The sequence below is a fragment of the Hyla sarda genome, chromosome 1, assembly GCF_029499605.1.
Source record: "Hyla sarda isolate aHylSar1 chromosome 1, aHylSar1.hap1, whole genome shotgun sequence".
NCBI lineage: Eukaryota > Metazoa > Chordata > Amphibia > Anura > Hylidae > Hyla > Hyla sarda.
In genome coordinates, this window is record NC_079189.1 from 225,665,402 (window position 1) to 225,677,988 (window position 12,587).

General features: G+C 42.7%; 1 protein-coding gene across 1 annotated transcript; it reads right to left on the reverse strand.

Moving 5' to 3' along the window:
* Nucleotides 1–2,287: 2,287 nt before the first annotated feature.
* On the reverse strand, nucleotides 2,288–12,574 carry LEPROTL1 (leptin receptor overlapping transcript like 1). The gene is made up of 4 exons (XM_056568849.1): nucleotides 12,419–12,574; nucleotides 8,478–8,553; nucleotides 5,695–5,881; nucleotides 2,288–2,659 (listed from the first exon to the last, which is right to left on the reverse strand). Exons 1-4 carry the CDS (start codon nucleotides 12,432–12,434, stop codon nucleotides 2,543–2,545), a joined length of 396 nt encoding a protein of 131 aa, XP_056424824.1. The 5' UTR covers nucleotides 12,435–12,574; the 3' UTR covers nucleotides 2,288–2,542.
* Nucleotides 12,575–12,587: the final 13 nt, after the last annotated feature.

Consider the following 12,587-nt stretch of genomic DNA (forward strand, 5'->3'; position numbering starts at 1 on the left):
GAAAGCAGATAAAAAGGAGAGAAGTTCACTCAGTCTTTGCATTGTGTGTCTGTGTGTGCCACACTAAGCATGAACAGAAAGAGGAGAAGAGAACTGTCTGAGGACTTGAGAACCAAAATTGTGGAAAAATATCAACAATCTCAAGGTTACAAGTCCATCTCTAGAGAGCTAGATTTGCCTTTATCCACTGTGCTCAACATTATCAAGAAGTTTGCAACCCATGGCTCTGTAGCTAATGAAAGGTGAAAGGTGTCAACACAGGATAGTCCGGATGGTGGATAAGCAGCCCCAAACAAGTTCCAAAGATATTCAAGCTGTTCTGCAGGCTCAGGGAGCATCAGTGTCAGCGCGAACTATCCATCGACATTTAAATTAAATTAAACGCTATGGCAGGAGACCCAGGAGGACCCCACTGCTGACACAGACATAAAAAAGCAAGACTACATTTTGTCAAAATGAACTTAAGTCAAAATCCTTCTGGGAAAACGTCTTGTGGACAGATGAGACCAAGATAGAGCTTTTTGGTAAAGCACATAAATCTACTGTTTACCAAAAACAAAACGAGGCCTACAAAGAAAAGAACACCGTACCTACAGTGAAATATGGTCGAGGTTCAATTATGTTTTGGGGTTGTTTTGCTGCCTCTGGCACTGGGATGTCTTGAATGTGTACAAGGCATCATGAAATCTGAGGATTACCAATGGATTTTGGGTCACACTGTACAGCCCAGTATCAGAAAGCTGGGTTTGCAACCGAGATCTTGGGTCTTCCTGCAAGACAATGACCCCAAACATACATCAAAAAGCACCCAGAAATGGATGGCAACAAAGCCCTGGAGAGTTCTGAAGTGGCCAGCAATGAGTCCAGGTCTAAATCCCATTGAACACCTGTGGAGAGATCTTAAAATTGCTGTTGGGAAAAGTTCAATAAGAGACCTGGAGCAGTTTGCAAAGGAAGAGTGGTCCAACATTCCGGCTGAGAGGTGTAAGAAGCTTATTAATGGTTATAGGAAGAGACTGATTTAAGTTATTTTTTCCCCAAAGGGTGTGCAACCAAATATTAAGTTAAAAAAGGTACCAATAATTTTGTCCAGCCCATTTTTGAAGTTTGGTGTGACATTATGTCCAATGTGCTTTTTTCCCTCTTTTTTGGTTTAGTTCGAATTCACACAAAGGGAATAAACATGTGTATAGCAAAACATGTGTTACTGCAGTCCTTTTCTGTGAGAAATACTTCATTTTCTACAAAAATTTCAGGGGTGCCAACATTCACGGCCATGACTGTACGTTTTCCAAACATAGGCCCAGGGGTCGGAGAATTATGATTGCGTATCGTGTGTAAATCAAGTTATTTTTCCCACCCCTTGCCTGTGTGCACTTCCCTCAAATTTATCAGAATGGTTCTTCACTGGAGTGAAATTGCAAAAACATTTTTGACAAATTCAAGGTGTCTCATTTTATAAATCAGTTTCCACAGCAAAAGTCAAAGCACATCCTTAGGGGTTATTCTAAAATAACTTGCAACAAATGTAGACAAAAAAAAAACAAAAAACAAGAAGCTGTGTAGATAGAATGACAACACCGCCCCCACTGCATTTACACCACCATAATAACATGGCTGCATATTAGGGTCCATACTGCTGCTACAAACTTGACCCCTTGCAGTACTACTAAGGGTGCACTCACACCATGTTTTTGCAATACATCATCCGGATCTGGCGGGAAAACCGTCCCCTGCCAAATCCCTGCCGGACCCCATTCATTTGAATAAAGCAGATGGAGTTAGATAGTGACCATATCTGTATTATTGATGGACTAAAAACTGTGGCAGACCACGGTTTTAAGTCCAGCAAACTGTGTGGAAGGAGAAAGAAAATCGGAGCACAGCTCTTGCATAGTGCCCACAAGCACTCACCCAAGATAAGTGGACCATCTAAAGATGCTTGGAAGCCAAAAACTACTTTCAATGGTATTTTTCACCTTTAGTTATGGGAAAAAATTAAAATGATATCCTTTCCACTTGTCCAAAATGGAAAACCAAAAAGGACAACAATCTAAAAATCTCAATCTTAAAATAAAACACAAATACAATGCCGAGATCAGATGGATCATCAAATGGATAGTTCTGAATAAAACACATAAGAAAAATATCTTTTTAACATCACAAATAAAAAAAAGTGCATGTTCTATGGCATGTTCTTTGAACACTACGTAAATCATTGAAGCCCTGACTACAAACAAGGAATGGGAGAGGAAAAAAGAAAAACAAGGTTTCAGTATTGAAAAAAAAAAAAAAAAAAAATTATATATAAAAAGGTTTAACAAAGGTACCAATAATGTATGAAAATAAAGCATCAAGGAAGCTGAACTTTTGTTTTTTCGGGTAAGCCATTCTGCATGTCCATGGCAAAAGCATGACTAGACGACAAGACTCCACATGCTGATACCAGTTTTAGCTGTGCTTAGTCCTTTCACTGGCTGAATGGATGGTCGCTGGAGTCAGGATCATGGCCTTTTCTAGAGTTCAGTTCTGGTATTGTACTTTACCACTGTTGCCAACTAAAATCATCATTGTTTCCGAAAACTAGGAAGAAACCTAAAATGGTAGAAAAGATGACTGTGTTCCCCGTCAGAACAAGCGCACATGCTCCCCAATGAATCTGTGAACAAAAGAAACCAGCATAAATATAACAGCTTCCATTACACCCACTACAAACCTGACATGTCATATGGACCCAAGCCCCGGCCTGACCACAGGCTGCTCCACTAGGATGCGCTTAGTTCTTTGGACCCACAGTTGGGCTTGACCTTGTGGCCATATTACACCTAACGGTAGTGTCACACACAATGGGGCAGATTTACAATTGGTGTAATGTGTGCCAATCTTGTGCAACATTCAGCATTTTAGACACTATTCTGTCACGCCTTAAAACAGGCGTAGCTTCAGTCACAGGTGCAGCATTTTTGGGTTTTTTCAGGCTACTTTCACATTGCCGTTACGAAACAGCAGTGTGACGGCCGTCGGGGAACCCGGGAAGAATAGCTGGGGAAAAAAAAAAAAAAATGAAATTACTGCCATCACCGTCACTTTCTCCTGCTACAAAATAACGGCGCCCAACGGACCCCATTGACTATAATGAGATCCATCAGGACACATTGTTGCCTGTTGTGCCCCTCCAGATAACGGCCGTTAAAGAAAAAAAAAAAAAAGAACTTAACAGCCGTTCAACGGAGTGCAGCGGTAGTGTGAAAGTAGCCTACTTCTGTCAATTACCTAAAAATCTACCGCCAACTATGACAAGGTCTACATACGTGGCATTGTGATTTGTGGAGTTTCTGGGTATGACATTTTTTCAAACTAAATTTTCATAGGTTTTTCTATAGAAAAGTAAGAAATGCATGTCCAAAATAAAATTAAAAAAAAGTGTCATGTATACATGCTATAAAAACCGTATCATACCTTTTCTTTCTCACATAGAGTGAGCTGCCGGCAGGAGGATGTGGGGGACCACTTCTGCCCTCATATCTCTGCTGCCATGCAGCCGGCCAACTCTACATAGAGGGGGCGGAGTTATGTAAATTAGCAGTGCCGCACGCTCCCTCGCCCCTGTATTTTACATAGGCAGAGAGGGAGTGCTATGCACTGCCTATGGCCAGACCTCATTTCCAGAGTTTGGTCTCCTGCCATTACAAGCAGGAGACCAGAATCTGAGATTTTGACCAGACGGAAAGTGTTCTGGACAAAAAGGGAGACCCCTGACGGGCAGAAGTATAAAGCAGAAAAACGATAAAAAATTTTTTTTTTTTTTTTTTTATGGAAGCAAATTACAAAAGTTATTTGGCATAAGGAATCAAATATAAAAAATCATGTTGACAATGCCCATATAAGGAGGCCTAAGGTAGCTTTCCATTGCTTTCCACAGCAGCATTGTAGAGTTAATTTTGTGACCACCTGGTTCTACTGAAGTAAATGTAGATTACACTATCAGTTATAAGATGGTAGTCTATGCCAGTGGTTCTCAACCTTTTTGTGACTGTACCCCCAAAGGGGGAAAGTATGTCCGCGGGCACCCCTTGCGCAAGGGGTACCCGCGGACAAAATAAGTAATAAAATTACTTATTTTCATAATGGCGTGTGCTTACTTTTATAGTAATGTTATACTTAATCCCCTTGTGCCATTATTATCAGATATGGCAAAAGGGGATTAGAGGGAGGGGGAGAATAATGGTACAAGGGCAATAAAGGGGTACTTCGATGGAAATCAACTGGTGCCAGAAAGTTAAACAGATTTGTAAATGACTTCTATTAAAAAATCATCCAGTACTTATTAGCTGCTGAATCCTACAGAGGAAATTATTTTCTTTTTGGAAGACAGAGCTCTCTGCTGAATCACGAGCACAGTGCTCTCTGCTGACATCTCTGTCCATTTTAAAAACGGTCCAGAGTAGGAGAAAATCCCCATAGCAAACATATGCTGCTCTGGACAGTTCCTAAAATGGACTGAGATGTCAGCAGAGAGCACGGTGTTCCAAAAAGAAAAAAAGAATTTCCTCTGTAGTATTCAGCAGCTAATAAGTACTGGAAGGATTAAGATTTTTTAATAGAAGTAATTTACAAATCTGTTTAACTTTCTGGCACCAGCTGATTTAAAAAAAACAAAAAACAAAAACAAGTTTAAGATGGAGGGGGCAGGGATAATGGCAAAAGGGGATCAGAGAGGGAGGGAGGGGGAATAATGGTACAAGGAGATTAAGATGGAGGGGTATAACCTATCACTATCTGACTCTGGTCGGGCCTGGTCCGGCTGGGATACGGGAGCGCCCAGTTTTCCCATTTCCCAGCCGGATCCGGTCCCCGAATGTGATAAACAGTGTGAACCCAGCCTTAGTATAAAGAAGAATAAATCCTGACAGCGAGAGTCTTTCTTGCCCTACTCATACACAGTGATCACATTTCTGTACAAATACTGATACAGGGAAAGCAGCCAAGAACTGTTTATAGTGTAGCAAATGTCACCTGACAGCTTTAGGGTGCGTTCACACTGGGCAAATCCAGAGGGATTCACGCTGAAAAATTTACGTGTCGAAAAAAGAATTTTCTTTTCACGCAGAATTGGGGGAGAAAGAAGTGAAGGGTTTTTCAGACATTTCCACGCAAATTCCGCATGAAAACGATGTTGGGTGGAATTTTTTTTTTTTACCATTGACTTCAATTGATTTCTGCTTGAAGAATGAACATGCTCTTTCTTCAAGCGGAACAGAATTCAGCGTCGGAATTCCGCTAGCAGAATTTCCGCAGTGTGAACAGGACAGCAGAGAAAACATTAAAGTCAATGGGCAGAGGAGATGTGAATTAATTTGGAGCGGAGAATTCAAGAGGAATTACTCGAGTAAATTCCTCTTGAATTACTCCGTGTGAACGCACCCTTAAGCAGGTTTTCTGTGGATAAAAGCATTGAGAGAGAAAACTAAAAGATAAACCTAAACAAGAAATTAAAATATAAACCTAAAAGAAATTATGTAAAATAGAAAAGCCAGTTTTTCTACTTTATTTATTGAATTGGTACATAGGGTAGTGTGTATTACAGGTACTATATACTACTTTGTCGTCTTCGTGCGAGCAGCACAGAACCATCAGCATTTCTAGCAAGAAATGACAATTATTGGAGAAAAAAAAACAGTTCAGAACACTTACCAAGGTTGCTCTGGCAAAGACAATAGGCAGGCCAAACGCAGACACAACAATCCCAGTTGTGAGAAAGATGGCCAGTTCCTTGCATGCATTACTTGCCGCATCTGTCTCATCTACTACCCGTCTTGCTATGCAGTATGGGATCGGTGCCAATATGTAGAAAAACAGTACAAATAATGGCCAATACTGACTGTACAGAAGACAGATGGGAAAAAACAAGACAACCTGAGAATGGAAACTTTCCAAAACTAGAAAGCAGAATAGTTTTTCAATTAACACTTCAACCAAATAATTACATTTCTCAGAGAAAACTAGATCGTGACAGATCCAAGGGGCATACTGCTGCGATGGGCAATATCAACATTTTCAGGACTCCAACAGTCACTTCATTCAAAATAGAGACAAGTGCTTCTGGTGGCCTGGCTAGGTGTGTCGGGATATTCAAAATGTACACCTCTGTGGTGCAACCCTGGCCTACCTAATTTCTCTCCTTCCAGGATGCAGGATTTTGGGAGAGGAAGGTACATAGAGAGTACATATGGTGGAGCAGTTGAGTGTGAGTGATGTGTTTAAAGGAGTACTCCACTGGAAAACATTCTTCTTTTTTTTTTTTTTTTTTTTTTTTAAATCAACTGGTGCCAGAAAGTTAAACAGACTTGTTAATTACTTCTATTTAAAAATCTTAATCCTTCCAGTACTTGTCAGCTGCTGTATGCTCCACATTAAAGTTTTTTCAGTGGAGTACCCCTTTAAGGCTTATGTGGAGCTCTAGAATGAGTTTGAGCTGCTGTGTTCCTCCTCCTATAGATATTTACAGTTACACCATGTGTGTGAGGTGCAGGGCAGGTTGAGGTGACTGGATATCCACTCTATTGTTGTGTTGGAATCTTAAGTCACTACTGCTAGAGTCTTATCATAATAGCTTTCCCTTGTTAGTCCGGGGTAAATGGGAAAGGGATCTGGGACCTAGAGTGGAATACTGTTCTCTCACAAACCCCCTTATTGTTTTTATCTGAAGCTAACCACCTGTCCTAACTATTTCTCTTACATATTGTGTATAAAACTCCAGCACTCCTGCACAGACTAGGGTCTCTGCCCTGATTCTAGTTGTCTGAGGAGTGGGCGGGTAGGGGCTCATTTGTTCCATATGGTTTGGGAATGCCCGCTCTTAATCCTTTATTGGTGGGAGGTGTCTCACTGATACATCCAGAGTATGGGATTGTTGTGCCACTGGAACCAAAGCCATGTGTATTGGGTCTCATAGGGTGTAGTGAGGAACCTTTGGGGATAGAACTGGGTATCCTTCATATTTTAGATGCCGTAGTATATAAGGAACCACGGGACAACCGCTGGCCATTAGCCACCAGCCCTTCCTGACGAAGCTGGGGTGCCAGCGAAACGTTGGAGGCGCTAGCTAATGCTCGGATTTTTTAATTAGCAGCCACTAACAACTCCCCATAAACAGTTCATCATATCCAAAGACGATGATCGCTGTGCAATTATTCTGTCATTAATTGCAGTTACTACTACAATATCACAAGGGGAGCTGATCTGAAGCTGTGATTTTAAACAATCAATGGTGTAGATTACACCATAAGGAAAATTACACATTACTATTTAGTTTAATATTTTAATAGGACAAATAAAAGTTACATTTTAGGAGTTACTTAGTTTAAGGGTTCCCCTTAGGGGGTTTCCCCTAAAATAGTTGTGAACAGAAAAAAAGTATAGCCCGGTATTGGATAAGGTCCCTGGGCCACGCATATAGATTGGGCCAGGATGGCACATCGTGATATCTAGCCCCCCTCTTGTGGCCGGGACCCGAGAGTGGCACCCCCCGGTCCATGGACATTTCTCCCCTGTCTGGGCTCATGTATGTCTTCTAAACTTTATGTTGGTTGATGCTGTTACCTCACTTTGTCACAATATTTAACCCTGTTTCCTATGTACTTCCCCGCTACCCTCTTAGGAGTAATTTGGTTAAGTAACCTTGGTGGGTCGGGGAGAAGTACAGGGTTTCTATGTTTTCATTGTATAAAACTGTTAAATTTAAAGAAGAAAAAAAACCTTAAAATAGAGACAAGTATTCTTTTGGGGTGGTCGTCATATATTGAATATACTGTACACTCCAGACTGTGAAGGGGTTTTTAAAGGGAAAGTATGCCAACACACTAGGTCACAGGAACAGGGGTTGCTAAGCTTCAGCAATTCTACATCACTTCATGGACTTACAGTCTTCACCTAATATGTCTCGAGAACATGGCTGAAGTTTCTTATCAGTAGATTCCCCATGACTGGTTTATCCATTCCCAGTTTCTCCACATACATTTTAAAGGGTTTTTCCAGGAGTTTTTATAACATTTAGTACAGGCTGAATGCAGAGGAATAAAAAACACACCACATAAGCAGAAAGAGACTTCCAAAGCCATTCTGTGGCGGCAGAGAGTGAGGCCAGTGCCGGAGTTCAGGTGTGAGACACCAGAGCAATTGGGAATTCAGGGGTGTTTTTTTATGTAACCCCTTGTTCAACCCTGAACTAAATTTGCTTAAATTCCCAGAAACCAATTTATGCTTCATGTAATTTTTCGGCAGAACTTGTCTTTATGGCTGTTTTTTATTCTATCCTACTTTGTACTCCTGGGATCTAGACTCATACATTGGAAGGGATAAACAGATGGACGTAAGGCATGTACATGAGCTCTTTCTTTCATGAACACCACATTTACGTACATAAAGCAGTTACTTTTCCTTCACAATAAATATTACAGATGAACAATGACACTTACCTATACTGAGGCAGCGCACATCCAAGCATCAAAAACATCAGTCCGATTGCTCCTCCAAAGGAAAGGCTGATCAGAGCTACAACAAATAAGACCTGCAAGTTAATCTCATGGAAACCTCAATGCAAAATGCTCTTCTCTACAGCCCAAAATAACTATGTCGGATTATACGGGACAGAGAGATCCACAAGTTACATCTTACCACCCTGCTACTACAAAGGACATTTTAGAATTTTACATCCAGTTTATTTTTCTATGAGAGAACTTGCAGATCTATATGGGAAGAAAGAATAATGGATCAAAAACACAAGTCTTAGTTCTGCATTTAGGAGACAGATTCCTACCACAGTTCTCCTGGCTAGTAGACTCCATCTCACTTGGATGTTTTGTGGTGTTCTGAGATCTAGTCGGCAGCTAATACTGGAGGATGTGAGTCTCCGTGGATGAGCCCAGCGACCAGTCAGCAGGCAGTCATATGACCACTGTAATCTCTCCAGGCATTTAAATAAAAGAGAATGTGACATATTTCTGGATTCTTGTAAACTCCTGAAGACCAAGCTAAAAATCACAACGAGGAGCTTGTCAACTATTGTAGGATATTTCTCCATTGCCTTGTAACTTGGGAGAATCAGAATGTACTAGGCCTTTCAAGAATGGGCTGAATGAAGTGACTCATCACATACATACATAGTAATATATGTAGTACATGTATCTCAGGCCATGTTGTGCCTGGATTAGGAAGGAAAAGTGGCTTGACCTAGAGATCCTTTATCTCCATTGAGAAATACTGGAACATTACTCATCGTGTCTTAAAGCAGGAATCGCAAGATTTATATTTACCAGCTATTCACAGGATAAAAAATACATTTCTAAATGCTGGGATCACACCCCCTCCCATAGACTTGAATTGAGGGGGTGGGGCATGACGTCACACGGGGCGGAATCGTGACATCACGATACTCAGTCCCCGTGGTCGGGAGGCATAAGACTTGGAGCCTCCAGCGCTTCCTGCAATGCTCACAGGTGGGTGCTGTATGCGAGATTGTGGGGGTCCCCAGCGGTGGGACCCCTGTGATCAGACATCTTATCCCCTATCCTTTGGATAGAGGATAACATGTCTTAGGGCCGGAGTACCCCTTTAACACCTAATAAAAACTGCGGAAACTAAGAAACATTTTTTTCTTATTTAAAAAAAAAAAAAAGCGTATGAACATCTAAGTAAGTGTATTGGCATTTATTACCTGTGAGGTGTGATGTAAGAAATAAGCTCTTACCCATGGACATTGCTGACAAGTATTGTAGGAATAGGTGAAATTCCAAACCTGGGCGTGTGACCAGGTAACCCTATCGATCAGTAGATGCCATCTGGATCTTATTTTAAATTTAAGAGATGCATCACTGCACACCTTTGGCTAAGGTTTGTGTTAAAATAAAACAAATAAAGTCATTATCATTTGTCCCGATCCCCAGCAGAAGCAGTTTGTTCTCTTTCTGGTGCTTGCTCCTCACTGTGACCTGCAGTCTCCACAAGAACTAATGTGGACAGAAATTGGCTAAGAGGAGAGGAAATGTCACCTGGAACAACGAAAAAGAGGGGAGGAGGCGAGATAGATAGATAGCCCTGGACAACTTCTTTAAGCATCCATGACTTGTGGAGGTCATCTGTCATGTTGACCTAGTGTGGAGAATGGTTACTATGCCTGCTGCTCCTGCACACGCACCTCAAGCCAGTAACAAGACCCAACCGCAGCTAGGATCACATGTAACCTTATAAAAGGAGTTTGGAATGGGACCAAAAGGGATTCAGCTATAAAACCTGTCACTGCTCTGCCCAATGGAAACTGCTGTAATGGATGTTTTATGTGGCATATTCCTATCCTTGAAGAAATCCTTCATTCCGCTAGCCAGATCAATAAATAATAAAGCGCTAAGGGGAAAACCATACCTTATCATGGCCCTAATACACCATGTTATTAAGGAACAAGCCAACAGGAAAAGAACAGACAAAGGGCTCCTGTGCTGGACAGAATCATTAGAATCCCATAGGGGCTGGCACATAGATGACATATTCCACCTCAATATAGAGATAGTGTCATCCCATCATCTGTCTATGGGAAAGCTTCAAAACAACTACTATGCCCAGCATGACAGCTGTCAGTGGGATGTCACCCAGCTCTCCTTGGCTCCTGAGTAGCCACCCTTCCTGCCACATTCCAATCCAGTACTGTATATTGTTCCCGACAATGTTTCCCTGCATACATATACAGATATGCCCTACAGGAGAACCAGAAAGCTGGACACCAAGCCTCACTCTTCAAGATGTCACGTCTGCCTATAACAAAGAACCACTAACAACAAGAGGACAAGGACTTCTAAACTAGAATCCTAGGTGACAGGTCTCTACAGCAGTGTTACCAAACCTGTGGCAAAAGTACAACTCCCAGCATGTCCTTCCAGCAGTTTTTGCACAGTTTGGGGGACACTGCTTTATAGGTAACATAAGGGGAGGGGGGGGGGGGGCAGGGTTGGATTGGATTGGATTTTAAGAGTTCAGCCTGATGTGCGCTACACACTGCCCATAGGGTAAGACACTACGAGGAGGCCCCCTGATGTGCGATACACAATGCCCTCAGCGTTACATAGTAACCTTCCTCAGGGTTACATACTATGACGAGTCCTCTCTGATGTGTGATGCGCACCTTCCTCAGGGTTACATACTATGACGAGTCCTCTCTGATGTGTGATGCGCACCTTCCTCAGGGTTACATACTATGACGAGTCCTCTCTGATGTGTGATGCGCACCTTCCTCAGGGTTACATACTATGACGAGCCCCTCTGATGTGTGATGCGCACCTTCCTCAGGGTTACATACTATGAAGAGCCCCTCTGATGTGTGATGCGCACCTTCCTCAGGGTTACATACTATGACGAGCCCCTCTGATGTGTGATGCACACCTTCCTCAGGGTTACATACTATGAAGAGCCCCTCTGATGTGTGATGTGCACCTTCCTCAGGGTTACGTACTATGAAGAGCCCCTCTGATGTGTGATGCGCACCTTCCTCAGGGTTACATACTATGAAGAGCCCCTCTGATGTGTGATGCGCACCTTCCTCAGGGTTACATACTATGAAGAGCCCCTCTGATGTGTGATGCGCACCTTCCTCAGGGTTACATACTATGAAGAGCCCCTCTGATGTGTGATGCACACCTTCCTCAGGGTTACATACTATGAAGAGCCCCTCTGATGTGTGATGCGCACCTTCCTCAGGGTTACGTACTATGAAGAGCCCCTCTGATGTGTGATGCGCACCTTCCTCAGGGTTACATACTATCAAGAGCCCCTCTGATGTGTGATGCACACCTTCCTCAGGGTTACATACTATCAAGAGCCCCTCTGATGTGTGATGCGCACCTTCCTCAGGGTTACATACTATGAAGAGCCCCTCTGATGTGTGATGCACACCTTCCTCAGGGTTACATACTATGAAGAGCCCCTCTGATGTGTGATGCACACCTTCCTCAGGGTTACATACTATGAAGAGCCCCTCTGATGTGTGATGCACACCTTCCTCAGGGTTACATACTATGAAGAGCCCCTCTGATGTGTGATGCGCACCTTCCTCAGGGTTACATACTATCAAGAGCCCCTCTGATGTGTGATGCGCACCTTCCTCAGGGTTACACACTATGAAGAGCCCCTCTGATGTGTGATGCGCACCTTCCTCAGGGTTACATACTATGAAGAGCCCCTCTGACCCACCAGGGATGTGATATACACCATCCACAGGCTTAAATACTATGAAAAGCCCCCTCTGATGTGTGATATACACACTGCCCTCAGGGTTACATACTATAAAAAGCCCCCCCCTCTGACCCACCAGGGATGTGATATACACACTGCCCTCAGGGTTACATACTGCGAGGACCCGCTCTCACATTACCTTTAATTCCTGCCATTGCAGCTTCCTCTAGCTGACCACTAACACAAGGACTCCGTATTCCCTCAGCTCCGGCCAATAACACAGCTTAATTTCGGCAAACACAGCGAGCTGGCCACACCGCTTCCGCCGGAAGTAGGTTTTACCGTCTCCTCAGCCCTGCATTGTTTTT